This window comes from Miscanthus floridulus, chromosome 17, assembly GCF_019320115.1.
Source record: "Miscanthus floridulus cultivar M001 chromosome 17, ASM1932011v1, whole genome shotgun sequence".
Lineage (NCBI taxonomy): Eukaryota > Viridiplantae > Streptophyta > Magnoliopsida > Poales > Poaceae > Miscanthus > Miscanthus floridulus.
This window is the reverse complement of record NC_089596.1, coordinates 17,107,305-17,131,874: the sequence shown is the minus strand read 5'-3', so window position 1 is coordinate 17,131,874 and position 24,570 is coordinate 17,107,305. Positions and strand designations below refer to the sequence as shown.

Sequence of the window (24,570 nt, the reverse complement as noted above, 5' to 3'; positions counted from 1 at the left end):
TAGAAGATGGATTACAAGACACAAAACAACTCGTAAAAGATAGAATACGTTAAAAACCAAATTGATCGTCCATTGTTTGTCGGAGCTTACAAATTATACAAATAGCATGACTACATTCTGCAAACACTTTCAGGCCCGTTAGTCTCACTTCTAAACCAGCTTCAAGTTCGGTTTCTCAAAAAAAAAACCCCTATCAAATCAAACATGTAGAAACAACGGATTTGTCGTTGAATCCAACAAAGAACTAAAGCTCTTTTTTTAACTAGGAGCTAGAACCATAAACTTTAGGACCCGTTTGGAACGACTTTCTCCGCCTTCAACTTCTTACCATCGGATATGATTGGTTGCTTGCATTAATCTTAGCCTGCATTAGATCTTATGTAGCATAACCTAAACCAGCATAAACATACGCAGGGCTTAGTGTTTGATTGTTCTGCACGAGCAAAAAGCAAGGCGTATTTGACAAAATTATGTTCGGTTGTTTATATTGTTGCATATAGTCACCGCTATGTTTCAGTCGACGTCTCATGTTTCTAGAAGATCATAATTTGTTTATGTATCGCCTTGTACGAACCAGTACTAATATGACCAAATGTGACGTACTAGCTAATACAGGATTGATCCTGTTTTTATGCGGCGTGCAAGCATATGGAGGCCTTGTTTAGATCACCTCTAAATTTCAAGTTTTTTCACTCTCTTTTCATCACATCAATTTTTAGCCGCTTGCATGGAGCATTAAATGTAGATAAAAAAAATAACTAATTGCACAGTTTAGTTCGAAATCATGAGATGAATCTTTTGAGCTTAGTTGGTCCACGATTGGACAATATTTACCAAATAAGACAAAAATGCTACTATTCATCAGTTTGAAATTTTTTGCAATCTAAACATGGCCGGAGTCTACATAGACAACTAACACAGAAGCAAACTTCACTATGCAAATCTAGATAGTACAAGCTAAAAAACCGTGCTACCTACTGCATTTGTCACTAAATAAAGATAAAGGAGAATTATCTATTTGACACCGAAATAAATCAGTGTTTTGTATTTGGCACTCGAAAAATTGAACTTTCCTATTTGGTATCAAGTTAAAATTTCTTTCCTTAAATGGCACTGCCGTCCATTTTCATTGGTCATCTGTTACTTGACTGGTTTGACCGTGTCAGTTTTTTCTCCCTATATCCAATGTGCCCCTCTGTTAGATACAGAAGACTGAAATTTGGCCGAGCCCCCAGAATCTCAGATCCCGTGACCTTCTTCCCCTTCTTCCCTGGCTCTGTTGTGACACTGAGCGAGGCTGCCCTGGCTCCACGGCCGGAGCGCGAGCAGGCCACCCCGCGGGAGGCCGCCCCCGACCTCTGCTCGACGAGGCGTGTACCCGTGTTGGGGCCAGCGTCGGCGCGCTCCGAGGCGTGCTCATGTAGGCCATGCTCACCTTCGCACGGCCATGGCGGAGCGGAGCTCCAGGCGCACGCGCTCGCCGTTGCCATGGCCAGCCGGGGGCGAGGCCGACCACCATCTGCGCGACAGCAGCGCCCCCGGCCCCTGCACGATAGACCGGCGACGGCTCGGCAGCTCGTCGGCCATGGCGTGGCTGCCTTCTCGTCCGGTGGCGGCGTAGCAGCACGCAGGCGCGAGCCTGAGAGTGGGCGAAGGATGGCAGCGGCGTCGCAGGCGAGCAACTTCTTCTTGGTCTTCTTGGTCTTCTCTGCTCTCTCTCTCTCTCTCTCTCTCTCTCTCTCTCGCTCTCTCTCTCGCTCCGAGCTCGCGCAAAGCGCCGCCGAGCAGCAGCAGAGATCCCTCCAGCCGCTACCATTCTGATCCGCGAGCGCCGCCACGCTGCAGCTGTGGCAATTGAGCGTGCAGGTGCCTCAGCCTTATCGGGAGCCTGCTGTTCCTAGTCGTCGGCAAGCGCAGAGGTGAGGCCGAGGAGGCAGGGCGGCGCGGACGGGAAGGAGAACCACCATTGGTACGAGCAGATGAAGGGGATGACGATTGGGGCCTACACGTCAATGACTAGGATGAGGGAAGTTGTTGAGGGCAATATCGTCCATACGAAAATACTTGAATTCCCCATATGCTGCAACTGGACCCAAGGGTCCCAAAGACATATAGCGTGACATTTGTCAAAGAGAGGAAGAATTATAATGGCGTCCTTCAGAATAGGTAAATAGTAATGGTTAATGGTACTTCTCCGAACTTTAAAAATTACAATGACACCTATCCAGATAACCCAAATAGTATTGGTTTATTTCCAATTCGAAAAATTGTAATGTCACCAATTCAAATAATCTTTTATGATTTTTTTATTTGACAACATGTTTATTTATTTTTTCCCTATTTGGCACCATAGGTTTCTGCTGCAAACAAGGGTATTCATGTCATTTTGCCAGTCACTTAACACCGTTACTGTCCTAAATGGACGGTAGTGCCATTTACGAAAGCAAATTTCAACTAGGTACCAAATAAGAAAGTTTATTTTTTTAGTGTCAAATACAAAACACTGATTTATTTAAGTGCTAAATAGATAATTCTCCCATAAAGATAGGAGCAGGATTGGGCAAATGCCATTCGTTGATGATGCAGTATCACATACAAGCACAAGATGTCTCTCCGTTTGCTTCGCTGAAAAAACAAACTAAAATACTGTTCCAACTGCTTTGTTGTGAGAGAAAAATATTATTCTAGTAAAAAAATAAGCTAAAAAAACACTAAAAAATAAACTGAAACATTATTCTAACTGATTTGTTGCGAGAAAAAAAATATTATTTTAATAAAAAAATAAGCTGAAAAAGACGTATCGTAACCTAAATGAACCTAGCCTAGCCTTTTGAGAATCGTCGCCCGTGGGTTCTCTCTCGGGCGGGGTGGCTAGCTGGGATCCGTGCCGTGTGTCGATGTGATGGGAGCCCACAGAGACTGAACAAGGAGAGGAGAGAAGCGGCAATGCAAATGCAAAACAGGCTGGATTTGGATGACGTGCTCGTCTCGATCGACGCCGGCCGTGCGTGCGTGGCTCCAATTGACAAAACTCGCGACCGCAAACCTTCGCTTTGTACTCTATTGTTTATAGTACTCTATGTAGGAGTATATTAATTTTGCCACGACTAAAGTTTAAGCTGATTGACACCGACGTTTACCGATGCCTATTTTGCAAAGAATATCCTATGCCTAGCTAGCGCTTTTGCTGAAGTGAAAGCTAGGTTACAACAGCAGCTTCGTCTGTCGTCAAAAAAAAAAAAAAAAAAAAAAAAAAAAAAAAAAAAAAAAAAAAAAAAACAGCTTCGTCCATTGTCATCAATTATTGGTGATGTCTGAAAGTCTTCAAGTTAAGAGCTTTTCTACTCCCTCCCTCTCTGTCTCAACATGTAGAGTAGTGTCAACTCAAATAATACTAAATTACTATAAGTTAGACTAAATTTATAATATAATTATTTTGAGTCATATATGCTGATACCATTTTTTTTCTATAAATTAGTCAAATGTAAGACAATCTAATGTTAACTAGAAGACCTGGAATTCAACTTGCAGGCGGGCTCGTTCGCGGCCGGCCGCTAACCCGCCTCGCTTGCCGCAAAGTTTATTAGCGGGTTTACAGTTTGCCACAAAGCTGTGATCTTGCGGACAAGTGTTTCGCGGACACAACAAACTTGTATGCAAAACCCGTAAGTCCCGCAAGACGTATGGTACAGTATTCAGAGCTGCACGGATCGGAGGTTCCAATGCCTCTGATGGTGGCGTCGTTACAGTAAATGGTAATTACTAATTACCAGCTGGAAGATGAGGTCGTTGGAGACGCCCTGGAAGAGGTAGACGCCCTGGACGAGGGCGAAGAACGGAAGAAGAGGTGGTGCGAGATGCCGGAGCGGATGGCCTTGGGCAGCGCGCCCAGCGTCTCCTGCTGCTGCAGCCCCTCCGAGTCGGTCCTTAACTTGAGGCTCAGGTGGGAGACCATCTGCTCCTGCAGCCGCGCCGGCAGCTGGTGCCGCACCGCGAAGCTCGTCGCCGCCTTGATCGCGTCCCTCTGGATTCATTCATTCGATCGGTGTCCATTTCCATGGCGACGGTGCACGCAGACAAGAAGATGTCAGGGCGGCAGGGCTATAGGTGTCGTCTGACGACGGCGGCGGCAGAACAAGCGTGCGTGCGTACGTATTTCCTGGTGCGGCTGGTGCCGTGGACGACGAGGTTGGTCATGTTGCCGATGAGGTAGGCGACTAGGCGGTGAGGTCGAGGTTGAAGAGCATGTAGAGCGTGGTGAACACCATCTCGCCCGTGTTGACGGCGTGCATGTCGCCGTACCCGACGGTAGTGAGCGTGGTGATGGACCAGTACATGGACGCCGCGTACCGCTTCCACACGCTCTGCTGTTTGAAGTCCGGCATGGAGGAGCTCAGCCACGTGTGCGCCGGGTCATGGTACCTATCCACCAGCAGGTAGTAGAAGCACCCCGCGCAGTGCACCGCGAACAGCGTCACGCAGATGAGCCTTATGCATCGAACCCAGAAGTAGCTCAACTTCCTGTCCTTCTCCAGTCTAGGTAGAGATCAACGAACCAAGCAAAGCAACGCCATTGTTGATCAGTTCAAGAAAAAAGCATCGAACAATCCATCTAGAAAGCAGCGTGCGCGCGTGCGTACCGTGTGAAGAAGGTGCCGACGCGGTGGAGGCGCCAGAGCCGGAGCATGCCGAAGAAGTTGTAGTCCCTGGCCTGCCGCGGCAAGATCCGGCGGTACACCTCGATGGGCACGGTGGAGGCGACGTCGAGGGCGAGCCAGGTCCGGGCGTACCGCCACGCGATCCGCCGGGGGTCGTCCTGGAGCAGGTACGTCCGGCCGTCCGCGTACGCCACGAAGAAAGTGAGCGCGATGTCCACGGCGAACGCCGCGTTCACGGCGTTGTCGGCGATGGCCAGCGCGCCGCGTGGATCCGGGAGGAAGCCGAACTCGAACGGCGCCATCCACGCGCAGTACGCCACCAGCGCCACCAGCGAGTTCTCCCACGCCAGGTACCGCGGGTCGTAGGGGGACACGATGAACCTCCGGAGACGGAGCCGCAGCCGCCACCCGCTGCCGTGCGCGCCGATCGCGGTGCTGTACCGGCTGCTCGTGGTCCCGGCCACCAGCCGCCCCGAGCAGCCGCCGGCGGCGAGCCGTGCACGCGATGCGACTGCCCTTCCTCTGTGCTGCCGCCAGATCGTGGCATGCTCTGATCCGCTTCCTCGTGCGCGCGGCTTCTTGCGAGCTTGTCGCGGATCTTGCGGGTTCTTGCGAGCTTTGTCTATTGCCCAACGGGCTTAGCGGGTTCCAAGACGTTGGGCCACAAAAAAATTTGTAGCTGGGCCACTACAGTCACAAAGGAAAACTTTGTGGGGGCGAGTGTGCGGGTCTCGTTAAGAGCCCGCCCCGCTTGCAACGTGACCTGGAATTGTATATCTTTTTATTGGACCGATTCGGTAGTATACGGAAATAAAGGTCTGCTTCTGGTGCTACTACTACGTGTCTGCCAGCTCGGGGAGCAATACAATATATTAGCAAGGACCGGGCACAGGGACAACCTGTCTGCCGGTCTGCTACGTGCCAAGCACACAAGGGGGAGTGGAGGACCAAGGACCGAGACCGACCGACGAAAAGGAGATAATTAGCCAAAGCCAAGACTTGTGATGGTCCCTGATGAGAGGTTCTGAGCAAAATTTAAAACCTCACCCCGCTGATCATGGGACACTTAATAGCAGGTCAACACAGAGCAAAAACTTGTTGTTTTAGCTTTTATTAAGTTCCTTTTTTATGGCTTTCGAATAGTTTTTTTACTTCTCTAGCTTCTTGGGTGAATACCTAGCAAATATTAGCTCAAGTTAAGAGGAAGCGAGGCATTTTTTATATTTTTGCAGGGTGGAGCTGCCTAAACACACAGTTCATCTAAACGGTCGTTTAACCCATTTGCACACCGTTAAAAATGCTACAGCAGTACACGTTTCTGTCTAATCAACTATTTAGTAATTTAAATGACCATTTAACCTGTTTATGTGGCCGTTTGGGCCGAATAAATGGGTAAACAATAGGTGACTGACTGCTTACTGTTTAGCATCTAGTATAACACTGCCTCAACATGATTTCTTTCGGGTCTTTTTTTTTTGCTTTTTAGGTACAACCATTTGTGTCGTAGAAGCCCTACCAAACAGGGCATAAGCTAGACACAAAGAGATTAGAAAGGTGATAAGATGACAAGGTGTAGTCGAAAGACAACAGGTCAATATTTCTGTACTATACGTAGGGATGGAGGAGGCTAGGTTAGCGGAAATATGGTTATAGCATGTTTAAGGACACAAGGTGACCCTGCTCTTTCAGGGTAAGAAGGGGCAAAGAAAATGTCTCGAGTCAAGGTCCGGGTACCAAGCGCTGCTGAAGTATGAGATCCATGGACTAGCCATTGCTTTTCCACGAGGCTCATACCAGGCGCTACGGCGTAGAAGTATGTAACTTATGCCCTACTCCTAGGAAAAGCTCGAAAGACCATCAACAAAGGGTATCTGTACCCAAAAACGACATAGGTGGGTATACGTAGAGAATACATAGGGGTGCGAAAACAACTCTCTCTAAGGAACTCGGCAAAATTGCCATGTAACTTCAGGAGGAGTGACCCCTCGCAAAAGGTCGCAATTTACTAGCAAATGGGTTTTTATGTGAAATGGATTTTTATATGGGACATTGGTTAATTTTTAGCTAGCAAATTAATACTCCCTCAACTCCAAATTGCAAGTTATTCTAATTTTTTAGATAGCTTTTGCTACCCATCAGGATATGTATTATACCTAGATATACTAGAAAAATTAGCACAACTTTCAATTTGGAACCGAGGAGTAGCTTCGAACCAAAATGCCTAACAAGCCACGTTAAGATCAGAGAAGAAGGCACATGATATTGATTCGATGGATCTCGAGCTTCAATTCATTTCATGTTGATCTTCCAAAAAAAAATCAATTCATGTTTCTGTCGACAAATAGATATGTATCATCACTCCTGTTAAAATGACGCCCCCTGGTGATTTCCCAAAGTAAACGATTTACACGAAGGATTAAAGTGGCTCTCCATGATTAGGCTGTGCCGAGTGCTTGTGAAAGATTATTATGGCCTTGTTTATTTTTTGTGGTCTACAGTTAAGAAACGGCTTCTTCCCTAATTACGTACCAGTACTGTTTAGCAAATCTTCGTCTAATACAGTAAGTTCCGTTTGGATTATAGGAAAAATTCATGTTTCTTGTGTTTTTTAAAAAAAAACTGATTTAATGGTGCCTTCCAAAGGAGTTGCCTGTTCGGTTGGTATTAAAGCTGGCTGATAAGCTGGTCTTGGCTGATTTGTTGTGAGAGAAAAATACTGTAGATTCTAGCTGATAAGCCGTCTGATAAGTTCAAGCGAACAGGGCGGCGCTGTATTTGTGTGACACCAGAGTGAGAGGGCGCGGCGCCCCCAGCCCCAGGAGCAGCTCTGATTACCGCGTCTGATTAGACTGTCTCCGACAGCCGCTAGCGAAATACAAGATCCATTCCACGTTTGGTAGCGCTAAAGATAAATGGTTTAATATTTATTTTTGTCTTCTCAAACAATAAGATAAAAAAGAATTCTTTCTACAAATAGGTCTTCAGGAGAGAGGATACCTAGATTTGGACTATACCTCTTTTAATATTAAAATAAGTCTTCCATATAATACTCTGTTCGAGGGGAGATTGTTATTTTGGATTTGGTCTCGGTCTGCCATCCAAGAGAGCCTTAGACTGTCTCCAATAAACACCCAAACACAAAATCGGTGTCGCACAGTACTTTGCATATCCAAAATCATGCTCCAATAGAAGACCCATACAAAGAACCCATTTTGGGTCCGAGGCTGGCGAGACCGTAAAAAAGCGTCATCGAGGAGAGACGGCACAAAAATCTTGCGCCCGTAGTGGTGGGCGCTGCTGCGCCAGGGGAGGGGGCGCTCGCTCAGGGCCGGGGAGCGCTCGCCCTAGCGCCGCCGGCCGAGGAAGGGGCTCCCGCGCCTGTGCCATGGGGCGGGAACCGCGGAGGCCCGGTCGCGGCTGCGGACACCGCCGAGGCCTGGCCGCACCGGAGCGCCGGTGGGCGAGCACCGCGGGGGGGGGGGGGGGGGTGGAGAGAGAGAGACGCACAGCCGAAGGAGGAGAGGGGCGAGGAGGGGGCTAGCCGCCGCTGAGGCCCAGCCAGGCACGCCGCCCCTGTGACGCCGCCGCGCAAGGGGAGGGCGCGCTCGCCCAGGGCCGCCACCAAGGGACGCGCTCGCCCTAGCGCCGTCGGCCGACCCCGCACCAGGAAGAGAAGAGGACAAGGGGGCGGAGAGCAGACGGACACGAGGGACCGAGGGCGACAAGGCGTGGTAGCGCAGACCGCGGGAGGCGCCGCCGCCGCGTCGGGACGGAGCGAGCGACGAAGAGGATGGGGAATGGTGCGTTCCTTTTTTTTTCTTTGTTTGGCCGATGACAATGGATGAGTTCGCTGTTGGAGAAAGGGAATCTTGGGTTGATGACCTAGCGACTGTTCGTGACACAATTTTTAAAATGGATCTTGTGTTTAGGTTTGAGTTGTGAGAGATAGTCTTACCACCGGCACAAAAGCCATGCGCTGCAGATCTCGGTGCGCTTCTCTCTCTCCCTTTTTTTTTTTCCTTTTTCTCACAGCCCTGCCCGGTGCCCACCCCGTGCATCGATAAAACTGTGGGGCACCCCACACGTGCTGTTGTTGCATCCCCCCGCCCCCCCCCCCCCCCCCCCCCCCAATCCATCGCGCTTCCGTCTCTCGAGTCTGGACAGATGATGATGAACACATGCAAAAATAATGATTCCATTCTTCATTGGGCATCTATCTACTCACGCACACGTCGGGAAAAAATAATGATTCCATTTTTCAAAGGAGCATAAAAGAATCAGCTGTTACCAATTGGCTTGGTCAGCTAAGAGATGCTATGTATGAAGCTGATGATATGCCAAATCCAAAGGAAGCAAGCTATTGCGAGGCCATTCTTCATCATTATCAAGCAGTTCAAATACACGCAGTGTCCTTTCCCTTTCCCTTTCCTCTTGCTTTTCTAGTATTCAGACACGTCATGAGGTTGCCGCCAAGATTAAAAACTTAAACAAAAGAATTGATAACATTTCAAAGGATAAAAATTGGCTACAGCGTCAGATTCGTGGCCCAATAGGCCCACAAAGGCTCTTTTCGCTTCTCTTATAATCCGTACTTTTCAGCTTGTTTTTTTCAGCCGGAACAACGTTTTTTTTTCTCACAACAAATCAGTCGAAACAATGTTTCGGCTTATTTTTTCAACGAAGCGAACGGAGCCAAACACAAGGGCCACACCCCCATGGGCCATGGCTTAGACGCCACTCTCTCTCTCTCTCTCTCTCTCTCTCTCTCTCCACCTTCTTTTATTGCCTATCTATTCTCATTTAGTTTGTCCCTTTTAGTAAATATATATACCGTTGAAATAAGAAACATATAATTTGTTGCGTAGTCCCATATCCGTCCATACAAATTATAACAAGCTAGCTATTTTTATTGGAATTAATTAGCATATGAACCCAACCTTATTTTTATTAAATCGGATAAATTTTAAGATCCATAGTAAATGTTAACGCTAGGAGCAATAAAGGATTAACTGAGTGTGAGAAACTGCATGTAGATTGACTTATCTTGACGCTAATGCTATGACTAGGGCGTGAGCAGCGAATCTGGCCCAACAGCAATCAACCTACTTCCCTCTATCCTCTCTCCATCTCTACCTAGCGACATAACCCCCACCGTTAGAAATCCCCACTCGCTTAGCGCATCGCGGCTTCAACGCATCGGACACCCGCCCACTCCGCCCGACACCCCCATCCCTCTCCGCTCCGCATCTGCCGCCACGCCGCGCCCACTCCTCATCCAGAACCTCGTCAACGTCGGCGCAATCGACAAGTCGGATGTCTTCGGCGGTGCGGGGGACGACAACGACCTTCTCCGAGCGCTCATCAACGCAGACCTCCCTGGCGGGGACCTCGACCTCTGCGTGTGGAAGCTCTTGGCCGTCGCGGCGCTCTCCTTCACCGGCATGCCCATATTGCCCGGGTACCTCGTCCAAGCAGCAAGGTGACATTGCGCAGCGCATGTTGCAAGCTTACGTTTCAAGTGTTTCAGATGTTTCATCTGAATGTTGCAAGTGTTTCATCTTGATGTTGTAAAAGTAGATCGTGATGTTGCACATGTTGCAATGGCTATACACGTCTGTTTCAAGTGTGTTTCATTTGTTTTTCCAGACGTTCATTGCAAGTGTTTCATCTGGATGTTGTATATGTTTCACACGTATGTTGCAACTATTTTATCTGGATGTTGCATATGTTTGCAATGGTTTTCAAGAGTTTTCATATGCTTTTGTAAATGTTTTAGACGCTTGTTGAAAGTGTTCCAGCTGTTTCGTGCGAATGTTGCAAGTGTTTCATCTGAATGTTTTAAAAGTAGATCGGATGTTGCATATGTTGCAAAGTGACTCGGCTGTCACAACCGCCTGCTATAGCCGACGCAGGTGTCCGTCCGGACGTCCGTGCGCTAGTCATGCCGTAAACAGGTTACTAGATTGACTCATCTTAAATATAGATGGTTATTGCACATGTTGTGTCGTGCCGGATTAAAACCCACAAGGGCTCAGACTTGACCGGATAAGCCATGACATGAACGGGGGCGTCCTATGCGCCGACCTGGGGGGTGCCGAGTCGCGCGCCGACTAGGGCACCGACTTGGGCCTCGCCTCGTCCCCGCGCGGCCCACTGTGGTCCACTATCGCCCAACCTTCTTCCTCGAGACGTGCCGGCGCCACCGCACCGTGGCGGCGCTAGGGTTCGTCGGAGCTCCGCCGCCACGGCCGCGGCCGTGGAGGTCCGACGAACCCTAGCGCGGCTGCGGTGGCCCCTTTCTTCCCCTCCCACGGCCTACTCCCGCTGCCTCCATGGCCATGCTCACTGGCGAGCCGCGACGCCCCCACCCTAGCCTGGCCCCTAACCGCCCAGACACCATCCCCACTGCCTGGCTTCCCTGCCTCCCTAAGCCCGCCGGAGTTGGAGACGAGGGAGGGAGAGAGCTACCGGAGATGGAGACAAGGACGGCGTCGCCGAGCTCGAGTGGGGGCGCCGGAGATGGAGACGGGGGCGGTGCCAACGAGCTCGGGTGGAGGTGCAGGCACGTTGGTGGGCTTCTGGGCCACGCTGGTTCGAATCGCACAGCGGAGGGAGGAAGATAAACAGTGGGAGGTAGGTGGAGGGTTGACTACGCGAAGATTGGCGCATGAACGGTGCGGCGCTAGTAAAGGTTGTAGGAGGATACACTCTACATGTTCGGTACTTCCCTCATAAGCACTTCCATGTGTCTAGTACTTTTGTGTTTTCGTACAAAGAGATTGCGGGAGAAAATGTGGCTGAAAAAAAACCTTATCGGGGTAAGCTTATCTACCAATTTAGTACTTTCTACCTATTTAGTGCAAAAAAAAAGTCTAAAAAAGCTTCCGTGACAAACTATACAAAATGAGGAAAAGTGCGGTCAGAATAAGCTGATCTGACACGGTTTCTAATACAAAATGGGAAGAAACACGCTAAAAAAGCACACCATCGGCCTGTTCGCTTGTTGGTTTCAGCCAGCCCAAACCAGCCAGCCAACAGTGTTTTTCTCTTACAATAAACCAGTACCAGCCAGCCCAAACCAGCCCAGAAACTAACCAGCGAACAAGCCGCATGTAGCTTTTATTTCCAATTTATTTTGGACATAAAGCTTATCAAACATGACCATAATTAAAGAAAGTCTAATAAAAAAACCTAAGGCATATCCATATAATGATAATAGTACTTGAGATTACCAATTTTGATTTGTTGTTGCTTTCAAATTTATAAAATGTCTCTTAAAATTCCAAGCACGTGGACAAGCACATGTTGATGCCTATTTCCTATCAAACGGATGGCAATAGTGAAATACCAAAAAAAAGGACAATCAATCTCCTTTCCACAACAGCCTGTTCGGTTGGCTGGTTCGTATCGTTGCTGGTTCGTGAAAAAATACTGCTGGCTGGTTTGTGTGAGAGAAAAATACTGTTCCGGCTGAAAATTTACGATAGTTTACAACAAGCCAAGCCAAACGAATTGTTGAAGAGTGCAGTGCCGGTGATGCAAAGCTAGCTCGTACAGGATTACTCTGCTGAAAACTTCATTAAGAATTTTACCTGTTGCTATGCAGCCTAAAAAGTCCAAGCAAAATTCAGCACAGTACTACCAGAATGTCATGAACATGATACACATGACAACATACAAGACAACAAACACATCTTCACGACACAATAGCCGCTCTATAGTTACACATCATGTCATCATTTTTTCTGAGGGCACATCATGCCAATGTCATCATCTCTTTGGTGCAGCAGAGGCAGATTTTTATCAGTCATGATGAATGCTACTTAGATGATGATGTGGAGACACAGAACTCGCAGCTTCGCTGAATCAGGTGCTTTCGTTCTGCACTTGGAACCATGCGAGCCCTGGCTGACCACACTGCCTCGACTCTGGGATGGGGACTATTGGCCCCAAAAATATGCGCCATAGGTCGAGTATTATCGTGACGAGCATCGCCGCGCCCAAAGAGTCAACAGCTACCCTGGACAGGTTCCACTTCTCATCTTTCTCGTCAATCCTGAACCACAAGTAAACAGAGGTACACTAAGTTGCTGAAAAGGTTATAATAAACCCTCGTATTTCTGTATTTTCAACAAAACAGCACCAAATCAAATCATGGACACAAAAAAGTTACAATAAGTCCTCATAGTAAGTGCTGTTGGTCTTTATGACAAGTGCTATTTGTCTCAATAATCAGAGTGCCATTTATTCCATTATTTCATCAGATGGGGAAGACATAAGCTTGCAACATATAATTTGTTACTTAATTTCAGACCGAATGAAAAATAAGTAACCAAGCTTACCATAAAAAGCGAAAAATTGTTCACATAGACAAAATATGAAACAACAAAAAATTAGCAAAACTCAATGAGCCGATACTCTACAGACCCAGCTGAAATGCTAAGCAGGTTCATTCTATTTTGAGGTTTGAGACTTGAGAGATGCTATACACGCTCAGTATATCTACTTAGTATAAATAGATCTTTTGTTTAAACTTAAGAATGATAAACATAGTCTGACTCAGGCTGTGTTTAGTTCGCGAAATTTGAGAATTTGGATACTGTAGCACTTTCGTTTTTATTTGACAATTAGTGCTCAATCATGGACTAATTAGGCTCAAAACGTTCGTCTCGCGATTTCCAACCAAACTGTGCAATTAGTTTTTTTTTCGTCTACATTTAATGCTCCATGCACGTATCGCAAGATTCGATGTGATAGCTACTGTAGTACTTTTTGGGAAACTTTTTGGGAACTAAACACAGCCTCAGTTATTGAAGGCAAACAGAGAGATGGATAAAGCACAAAAAAGAAATAGTAGAAGCATCGTTGTTCTAAAGGAAATCAGCAGATTTTCTTACCGAATGAAGAGCAAGTGAGTTCAAGTACAAGAAACCAAATACTAAATAGAAAATGATTATGGAACTAGTTGGTCACATCTAAGCTCACATTCATTTTACCTTGAAAACATTGGGAAGCTGACGATGAAGTATATTGCGTAGAACAAAGAACCTACTTTGTACATTATATCCCGGTCAACGAATTCATAGTATGGGAACTGCAAAAGTCCACACAGAATATCAACCATGAACATGTGAAAAAAAAAGAGAAAAAGTGATGGACTGACATCAGAAATGGAACACTTGGCTTCTTAGATAGCATTGATGAAATGTGAAAAGGTCAGTTGTATTTCTTGTCGAATACCTCAACGCGTACTTGCTCAAAATTTGGTCAGATTTGGATATTTATCCTAGATTTGGTATATATAGTTAGTCCAAGAATCCTGACTCTTTCATCGTCGACTGAATATTTAAATATTTGCATACATTGTGCAGGTTACCACTGTTAGTCGCTGAATTCTCACTCTTGGTAGTAGGAGAATTCTTACTCTCATCGAGAGAGGATGACACTAGGAGTTGGGGCAATTTTCTTGTCTATTTCTCACACAAGCTCACACAAATGCCATACCAACCTGAGGGGTTGGGGTTACATATTTATAGGCTGCTAGCCAGCCAAGCATATGCCAAGATGCTAGTCTAAGATGCTAGTCTAAGATGCTAATATGCTGTCCTAGCTAAGATGCTGTCCTCTAGTCTAAGATGATGTCCTCTAGTCTAAGATGCTGTCCTAAAAACAGAAAAACAGCCACAAGGACCATGTGAGCAACAACAGCCCCACAAAGACCAGCCACACATGACTTATCCATCATTCTCCCCCTAAGTCTTGTGCGTCGTCTTGTGGGAGAGTTGAACCATCCCGGTCCTAGAGCAGAGCTCAAGGAACTTGATCCTCCCAAGGGGCTTGGTGAGCAGGTCCGCAAGCTGGTCCTTGGTGTTGATGTAGTTCGCCTTGATGCTCCCTTCCTCCAAACAGCCTCGGATGAAGTGGTACCTCACCCGGATGTGCTTGCTGCGTTCGTGGAACACGGGGTTCTTTGCCAGGGCCAGAGCGGACTTGCTGTCCACCCTGAGCTCCACCGCTCTAGTGTCTCTGCCGAGGAGATCACCAAGCAGTCGAGCGAGCCAGAGCGCCTGAGTCGAAGCGGTGGAGGCCGCTATGTACTCGGCCTCGCAGCTGGACAGGGCCACCACCTGCTGCTTGACCGACTGCCAGCTAACGAGGCACTTGCCGAGGAAGAAGAGGATCCCGCTCGTGCTCTTGCTAGTGTCGATGTCGCCGGCGTGGTCGCTGTCGCTGTACCCGACGAAGTGTGCCGCCCCAGGACACCTCGGGTAGTAGAGGCCGTGGTCGAGAGTCCCCGCAACGTAGCGGATGATCCTCTTCACAGCCTGCTGGTGCTCCGTCGTCGGTCGCTGCATGAACCGACTAACGTAGCCGACGGAGAATGCCAAGTCCGGCCGTGTGTGGGCGAGGTAGCGAAGGCTCCCCACAAGGCGCCGGTACTGTGTAGCGTCCACCTCCTCCGTCGTGCTGTCGCGGCTCAGCTTCAGCCTCTCCTCCATCGGAGTGAGAGCTGGGTTGCAGTCGGTGAGCCCAGCTAGCTCAACGACGCGCTTGGCGTAGGCGGTCTGTCGAAGCGTGATCCCGGAGTCATCCTGGTGCACCTCGATTCCCAGGTAGAAGGAGAGAGGCCCCAGGTCACTCATCTGGAAGGTGGCCTTCATCTCTTCCTTGAATGCCGCCACCTCCGCATCCTTGGTGCCGGTGATCACCAAGTCGTCGACGTAGACACCCACCAGCAGGGCATTTCCTCCATTGCCCCGTCGGTAGATGGCCGCCTCGTGCGGGCTTTGCTCGAAGCCCATCCCCTTTAGCGTGGAATCCAACTTGGCATTCCACGCCCTCGGTGCCTGCCGCAAGCCATAGAGGGCCTTGCGCAGGCGGAGCACCTTGCCCTCCTTGCCGGGGATCGCAAATCCCGGCGGCTGGTGCACGTAGACCTCCTCCTTCAAGTCGCCGTTAAGGAACGCCGACTTGACGTCCATGTGGTGAACACGCCAGCCCTCCTGGGCAGCTAGCGCAAGGAGGAGTCGCACGGACTCCATCCGTGCCACGGGAGCAAAAGCGTCGTCGAAGTCGACCCCCTCCTGCTGCACGAAACCTCGTGCCACCAAGCGAGCCTTGTGCTTGACGATGGCGCCGGCTTCATCCCTCTTCAACTTGTACACCCACTTAAGGGTGATCGCGCGGTGACCACGAGGAAGGTCAGCAAGCTCCCAGGTGCGGTTCTTCTCAACCGCATCCATCTCCAACTGCATCGCGGCGCGCCATGCCGCGTGTCTCTCGGCCTCTGCAAACGACCGAGGCTCGCCGTCGTCACACGCAAGGTGCAACTGCGCCTCCAGGTCGTGAGGCACCGGTCCCGGCACCGGCTGGTCGCCGAGAAGGTTCTCCACCGTACGGTACCGCAACGGCTCACCGTCGTGGTACGCGTCGACGCGCTCCTCGTCGTGAGAGAGCGGAGTAGCGAGCTCAACCGGGCCGTGCTCGACACGAGCTGGTGGTGGAGTAGACGTGCCCGGAGTGGTGCCTGTCGGTGCTGGAGTGCGTGGCGTTGCCGGCTGTGGTGGAGCCGGCGAAGAGCTCATCGCAGCCGAGGTCCTGGCTGGAGAGCGTGGTGCTGTCGGAGTAGCAGGTGCCGGGGTCGGTGGAGGCTCGGAGACTGGGGTAGACGCGCTCGCCGAAGAAGAACTGCCTACTCCCCCAGCTCCCTCGAAGTGGACGTACTCAATAGTGAAGTCGTCGTACGTCGGAGCCGAGTCGTCGTCCACTGCCTTGTCCCACGCCCATCCACGCCCTTCGTCGAACACAACGTCGCGCGCCGTGCGCACACGCTGTGTCTTCGGGTCGAGGATGCGGTAGGCCTTCGAGCCCTCCGCGTAGCCGATGAACACTCCCGGAGTGCTCCTGTCGTCGAGTTTGCTGATGTGGCCAAGCTCCTTGGCGAATGCGAGGCAGCCGAAGACCCGCAAGTGGGAGACCGCCGGCTTGCGCCCATGCCAAGCCTCGTACGGCGTCCTGCCGTCGAGCGCCTTGGTAGGCGAGCGGTTGAGGATGTAGACGGCCGTCACCACCGCCTCTCCCCAGAAGATAGCCGGCATCCCCCTCTGCTTGAGGAGGGCCCGAGCCATCCCCACAACCGTCTGGTTGCGCCGCTCGACGACGCCGTTCTGCTGCGGGCTGTACGGCGCGGAGTAGTGGCGCTGAATGCCCTCGTCAGCGCAGTACGACGCGAATTCAGCCGCCGTGAATTCGCCGCCGTTGTCGGTGCGCAGCACGCGCAGCTTGCGGCCGCACTCCGCCTCCGCAGCAGGCTGCGCGCGCCTGATGGCGTCCGCAGCCTCTCTCTTGCTGCCGAGGACCATCACCCACATGTAGCGGGAGAGGTCGTCGACGAGCAGCAGGAAGTAGCGTCGTCCTCCCGGTGTGGCCGGTGTCACCGGGCCACACAAGTCCCCGTGCACAAGCTCGAGCCTCTCCTTGGCTCGAAAGCTCGCCCGCTGGGGAAAGGGGAGTCGCCTCTGCTTCGTCAACACGCAGACGTCGCAGAGCTGCTCCACATGGTCGAGGCACGGCAGGCCTCGCACCATCTCCGTGGCACTGAGCCGCTTCAGGGCCTCAAAGTGAAGGTGCCCGAAACGCTCGTGCCACTGCCACGCCTCGTCGTCCCGACAAGCAGCGAGACAGAGGGGTTGTGCCACCTGCACGTTAAGAACGTAGAGTCGATTTGCGCTTCTGGATACCTTGGCAAGAAGGCGACGACGACGATCCCAAATCCTCATGACTCCGTCCTCAACCACCACGCGCGAACCGTTCTCATCCAGCTGTCCCAAGCTGATGATGGAGTTCCTCAACGCGGGGATGTAGTAGACTCCGGTGAGCAGCCTGTGCTCACCAGACACGGTGGTGAAGATGACGGAGCCGACGCCCTTGATCTCCACGCCGGAGGCATCCCCAAACTTGACGGAGCCTCGAACGCTAGAGTCAAGCTCGGTGAAGAACCCCCGTCGACCGGTCATGTGATGGGTGGCGCCGGTGTCGAGGCACCACCCGTCAGTCTTGTCGTTGCCGGAGCTGTCGCCGAGGAGGGCGTGTGCTTTTGGCTCGTCGAGGTGGAGGAGAGCCGCTGCGGCCGGTGCCGCTGGAGGTAGCTCGATGCTGGCATGTGCCATGAACAGAGCCGGCTCCTCCTCCGCCTGTGCGACGTGGGTCTGGCCGCGTCGTGGCTGTCGACAGTCCTTGGCCCAATGGCCAAGCTGGCCGCAGTTGCGGCAGGTGTCGTCTCGTGCCGGCTTGTGCCTGCCGGCGGCGCCGCCCTAGGCGCCTCCGCGGGCATCACCCTCGAAACGTCCTCGCGCCCCAGCCTGGGCGTCTCTGCGCGCCTTGCGCGGCTTGCCACGCTTGCGGCCGCCTGTCGCGGAAGAAGGCTCCCCCTTCCTCCGGTCACCCTGGCTGGCAAGCCACTGCTCCCGAGTGAGAAGGAGCTTCCCGCCAGTGGTGATGGGCCCCGAGAGGGACTGTGGCTCATCACTGTCGACGACCTTGAGGCGACCTATCGCCTCCTCGATCGACATCGTGGAGAGATCCAGCAGCGACTCGATCGAGCGAGCCATCTGCTTGTACTTCTCGGGGACGCAGCGGAAGAGCTTTTCGACAGCTCTCTCCTCGCCGTAGGTGTCGTCGCCGAACTGCACCATCTTCTGCAACAGAGTGTTGAGACGGAGAGCAAAGTCATCAACGTCCTCACCTGGCTTGAAGGCCAGGTTCTCCCACTCCTTGCGAAGTGCCTGCAGCGTGGACTTGCGGGCGCGGTCGCTGCCGATGCGTGCCGCAGCGATGGCGTCCCAAGCCTCCTTGGCAGTCCGCTTGCTGGTAAGCGAGAACTGCATCTCGGGCGGGACTGCAGCGATGAGAGCATCCAGCGCCCGTCGATCTAGGTCGTAGTCGACGTCGCCATACCGGACTGCCTCCCACATGTGCCGCACCTGGAGCTTTACCCTCATCACCGCAGCCCACTCGACGTAGTTGGTCTTGGTGAGGGTAGGCCACCCACCGCCGGGACCGACGTCCCTGACAACAGCCTGGAGCCCATGGTAACCACGGTACCGATCCGGGGAGAGAGAGAGCCACGCTGCCTGTGAAGGCCGCGCTCTCCATCGACCCGTCGGTACCGATCCGGGGAGAGAGAGCCACGCTGCCTGTGAAGGCCGCGCTCTCCATCGACCCGTCCGCCACCGTTGCCGTGCGCGCCTCCTCCAGGAGCGCCGCCGCCGTGCGCGCCTCCTCCAGGAGTGCCACCGGCGCGTCCGCGCCTGTCTGGGCTGCCGCCGCGCTCGTGGGCGTGCGCGGCTGCCCCAGGAGCGCCACCGCCGTGCGCGCCTCCTCCAGGAGCGCCGCCAGCGCGTCCGCGCCTGTCTGGGCTGCCGCCACGCTCATGGACGTGCGCGGCTGCCCATTGCGCCGCCCGCGCTCGCGCTGCCTCCCTCTCTAGCAGCTCGAGGTCTGCGTCGGCGGTGTCGTCAGCGGAAATGGAGCTGCCGATGCTGCCGCGCAGAGCCTCGACCTCCGCCGCCGCCGCACGCGCTGCATTCGCCGCCGCCGCCGCTTCCGCCTCCGCTCTGGCTGCTGCCAGCTCCGCCGCTGCCAACCTCGACGCCCTTGCCGCCGCCGCAGCAGTCTCTGCCGCCGCTCGCTCGCGTTCCTCTGCTGCGGCAAGTTCGGCCTCCTGCCGACGCCGCGTGCTCGAGGCGACCGAGCGCTGAGACTGCCCTGCGGATATGACGCGCTACCGGGGGGCTACTGCGTGGGGAGAGGGCTGCTTCAGACGAGCTGGGAGAGGAGTGAACAGGAGCGGCCGGAGCTGCTGCTACTCTCAGCTGGGGCTGTTGCGAGGCTGGGCAAGGGGATGAGCAGGAGATGCTCATGCTACAGGATACTACGGCTCCGATACCACTTGTTAGTCGCTGAATTCTCACTCTTGGTAGTAGGAGAATTCTTACTCTCATCGAGAGAGGATGACACTAGGAGTTAGGGCAATTTTCTTGTCTATTTCTCACACAAGCTCACACAAATGCCATACCAACCTGAGGGGTTGGGGTTACATATTTATAGGCTGCTAGCCAGCCAAGCATATGTCAAGATGCTAGTCTAAGATGCTAGTCTAAGATGCTAATATGCTGTCCTAGCTAAGATGTTGTCCTCTAGTCTAAGATGCTGTCCTCTAAGATGCTGTCCTCTAGTCTAAGATGCTGTCCTAAAAACAGAAAAACAGCTACAAGGACCATGTGAGCAACAACAGCCCCACAAAGACCAGCCACACATGACTTATCCATCAACCACCTTAAAGCTATATTGTTTCTCACTTGACTAATAGGAAGGATATCATGCTGAAATAAATTATTTGATGGGTCCTCTCAATTATTTAAACTCTATGACTATACTTGCATGATCTTATGATAATACACCAAGTACTTTGATACTATAATTTCAAGTTTTATTGGAGTGTGACAATGGTCAAATGAAACTAACACATTGCTCTCTTGAAAAAGAATTGGAAGTAGCATATTATACAAAAAATTGCAACTGATGGTACATCCACATGACTTATGAGATAACGAGTCCTAAAACCTATGGCTTATCTATAAGTTTTATCTGCTATTGTCAACGACTAGGTATGTCTAAATGTCCTGAAATGTCTACCAGGTCCAGCATGTCAACATCAACACTAATTTGCAAATGCCCAATGAACTAAACAAGAGATATACAACATTACTACTACAAATTGGGGTGAGCATTAAACTATTTAGTGTAATACTAAGAGATTAATTTTTCAAACTTTCTATATAAAAGGAAAACTGATCGTACTAGAACTAGAAAGTGAAAAGGTAAATATAAGCTAGAACATACATTTGCAATGGCTAGGGTCTCCAGGTACGCTATGAAGTATGACAGTGCTAAAACCCATGCAGCTTCAAATAACCAGCGAACAGACTGTGGTAAGTGAACTGTAGAGTGACGTAATCTACGGAGTGTCATATTTGACGCCATATGATAGAACAGGAAACAAGCATGGGTCAGAAGAAACGTCGTATGGGGTACCTGAAACATGAAAGTAATTTAAAAAATCATAAATAACACTGCAACTGTGATCAATCATTAACTCAGAAAAAATGGGAACAAGGTTCTTGGACACATTTTTCTCTCTTCTTAAAATGATTGCAGAACATACATGCCAGCTCAACTGTCTAATTTCTATTGTCAGTTTTTCTGAAAGTGCTAATGCAGGTGAACCCTGCAAGCTTGGATTCAGATTCTGAAACCAGAGTGGTTCCACATACCATTTTCTCTGTCATTTACTGAAAGTAGGGAAACAGGAACATATCATTCCAAACCTTGTTATAAAAAAATATGTTAATTAAACTAATAATCCAGTTACTCCAAATTGTGATGTGATCGAGGTAACGGATTTCCCCTGTTCCACAACCATCCTGGATCTTCCTTATCAATAAAATAATAACAATAACTTCTCTATTCAATTTTATCCAAGTAGACCTTAAGAACAGCACCAACAAGTATTAGTAGTACATAGTCATCTATTACTATGACATCACATCGAAATTTCAATACATTGAATTGGCCAGAATTTATCTAAGATAGAGAAAATTCAGTTTAACTGCGGTGATGTAGGATTGCAAACATGAAACCTCTAGCTGTACTATCACATGCAGTGTTGGAACACATGACAAACAAGTTGCAGTACTTGTAACTGTGCATCTGCATAACAAAGATGCCACTGAAAATAAGGGAGAACATCTAGAAGCCATCAAGCCTTACATTATTCATCCTCCATGATGGAAAAGTATATGACGCGCCAAGAACTGTGAAGAAGTAATGTGTCCAGAAGTAGTTACCAACATAGCTAAAAATTATAATCCAAATATTAGCCTGCAATGGTAAGATGTGTTTTGGATTTAGCAAATGGTTTTGAAAAGATAAACTGAACCAACAAATCTCACTAGTAAAAGGAAATCCATAAACAATTGAGAAGTACAGGTCTAGTTCTTTATATGGTAGCTTGCTACAGAATCATTAGAGTAGCTGCACACTGAATTCAAATCATAACGATTTTAAAAGTCCCAATTCATCAGATACAAATTGGTATATTTCCGCAAATTTCCTGCATAGTTTTTCTGCACTCACTAGGTGAAATTAAAACTCATTAGAGTTAACTAGCTTAATATTATAGGATCTGATGTACAGTGAACAAATATAATTTACACAATGTTGGGCTATTCCATGAAAAGAATTCTTTAATATTTATAAACCTAAATTGTCACAAGTGATTCACAAATGAAAATAATTACCTTGACCCAGTATCGATCTTTCAAATTTCTAACACTATCTGCCTGAAAAGTGAAGTTAAGGATAAATTAGTTTCTGAACATATGAATTCGCTTTACAATAAGAAGAAAGGTTCGTGTTAAATAAATAATATTAATAAAATGGCTGCATTTTTAATACAAAAATGAATGGCAACATCTTTAAGGGAACCAAAGAAAGTCAAACACCAGTTTTCTTTTAATCTCCAAAATGATAGCCAGCATGTAAGCTGGAAGCAAAGTACTGGTACAACAGAACAAAGGACACTATTCAGACATACTGAACATAACCTTGTATGAATTATACAAATCCCCCATAAGGTTGTCTTGACAAATCACAAAAATGAACATGCTTTTTTTATGAAACTGGAAAATGAGCCTATTTTTGATACATGATTAAAGATAACAGGTGCTATCAAAGTTGAAAAGAAGAGCACATGACCGGCAGCATCAACGCAGGCATGCCACAGGGCTTGTGGCTGACAAATGCAGCATGTCTCAGGGCAGAGGGGGAAAACACAAACAGCAAAGAGGGCCCATACTGGAGTGGGCTTAAATCTAATGATCTTCCAGCAACAGAGCATCGTGTATCTTGCCCTCTCTCCCCGTACCAGTCTGCTCTGCATTTTATTAGTTTGCCAACTACTTGCTATTCCTTTCTCACATTCTCACCTAATGGTAGTGGTAGATAGTTGATATATTAGCAATATGTTAACACGAGCAGTGCCCCCTCACTGGTGTGGATTACAGAAAAATCACGTGTACCTTATATTCTGAAGAATTAACATAAAGCATACATATTATATGACCTTACTTGAACAGAAAAGAGAAAAGCATACATATGTTGGCGAGATGAGCAGCCACAGCCGAGGGAACAGAACAGGAGGGTGGTATTTATTTATGGATTACCTTCCCTACGAGGAAGAGGGGGATGACGAACGCCGGCACGGTGGACACCAAGCCAAGGATCAGGTACCCCAGCTCCGTGAACCTCTGTACATGGCACAAGAAGCCAAGAATGGGCAGAAAGATAGTAATGTATCAATAGTTTATTCACGCAACAGCACATCCTGATCTCGTGATCGTGCCACATTGTGCTCGTCGAGATCCAGTAGATCCAATCGACAACCCGATCGACGGACCGACCAATAAGCAACCAAGAATCATGTTGTGGGTCTAGATGAACACAAGATGATGAGATGGAGGAGCAGCAAGCACCTCGTAGAGCTTGAAGGGGACGACGACGCCGAGGCAGAGCGTGAGCCAGAAGGGCGTGTAGAGCAGGAAGAAGGCCTCCCCCCAGAGCTTGCTCCCGTCCGCCGCCAGCCACGCGCTCCTCCTCCCCGCGCCGCCGCTCCTGGGCTTCGCCCCCGGCCGCCGCGCAGCTGCGAGAGAGGAGAGGAGAACCCGGTCAGATACGCAAAAGGCCGCACGCGCGCGCGGCCGGCTCGCCAGGCGCGGTACGCACCTGCCATTGGCGGCTGGTTCCGCTTGCACCGCCCTCCCGCAGGAGTGAGGACGCGGGCCGAGGGATGGGTTCGAGCCGGAGCCGAGGTGCTGCGGCCTGCGGACGCCTGTCGCCTGTCGGGCTGCGTGCGGCCAGCGGGAGTGGGAGTGGCCGAGTGGGGGAAGGGGACAAGCGGCTTCTTTTGTAGGGGATATTTAACTTTTTATCGTTATAACTTATGTGACCTTTTCGTATACCACTTTTAAAATTGCTCCTACATATTTACCATCGAGAGAGGGCATTTGATTGATTCTTACTATTTTTGCTGACGTGGCATGTCAACTCGGACCTGACAGCATAGACCGGTCACGAGAAATGACATTTTTGCCCCTCATCTATTTCTTCTATCTCTATCCCTTCCTCGCTCGAGCTCCGGCCATAGCCGACGATGGGGTCCATGGTGGCGGCTGACAGGACATAGGGGAAGTTGGGGGCAAGGCAGCCGGGGCCACGGGCGCGCCCGATGCCGGCGACGAACATGGCGGCACCTAGAGCACGGCCTCCTCGGCGTCGGCGACGAACATGGCGGCCGCGTGCCTCCTCGTGCTCCTCTATTTCCTCGCCGGTGGAGGACGCGCATCCCCGTCCACAGACGAGCTGCGCCGCGTCTCTTCGTGCGCGGTCGCTGTCGGTACCGGCGAGCCAGCTTCCCCCGCGGGGCGACGAACATGGTGGCACCTCGCTGGACCTAGGAGCTCGCGCAGCCAGAAGGGGAGGAGCTGGACCTCGCGCGACCGACCATGGGGGAGGCATGCCGGGTATGGGGACGCACGCGCGGTAGAGCCCGCGCCCGCGGCGGATCTCGTGCCTGCGTTCGCCATCGGAGCAGCGCTGCTAGCTGGGGTGGTGCTTAGACCTTACGCTCACCGGCTTCATCTGCTACTGCTCGTGTCTAGGAGGGAGGAAGAGGCGGAGCTGAGAGGTAACAAAGTCATTTCGCATCCCATAGACACGCTGGCTTCCCTACGTGTCATGCCACGTATGCAAAAATGGCTTAAAGTTATGAATTTCTCTCTCTCGACGTAAATAT

At 50.4% G+C, this 24,570-nt stretch overlaps 1 protein-coding gene and 1 pseudogene across 1 annotated transcript; both read right to left on the bottom strand.

The window, feature by feature from the left end:
* Positions 1-3,523: 3,523 nt before the first annotated feature.
* On the bottom strand, positions 3,524-5,939 carry LOC136515317 (potassium channel AKT3-like; annotated as a pseudogene).
* Positions 5,940-12,197: 6,258 nt separating this feature from the next.
* Positions 12,198-23,639, bottom strand: LOC136517963 (cycloeucalenol cycloisomerase-like). Its single transcript, XM_066511619.1, has 8 exons — positions 23,502-23,639; positions 23,252-23,418; positions 22,943-23,026; positions 22,019-22,060; positions 21,489-21,599; positions 20,562-20,753; positions 13,655-13,752; positions 12,198-12,714 (listed from the first exon to the last, which is right to left on the bottom strand). The coding sequence occupies exons 1-8, from the start codon at positions 23,506-23,508 to the stop codon at positions 12,525-12,527; spliced, it is 891 nt and encodes a 296-aa protein (XP_066367716.1). The 5' UTR covers positions 23,509-23,639; the 3' UTR covers positions 12,198-12,524.
* Positions 23,640-24,570: the final 931 nt, after the last annotated feature.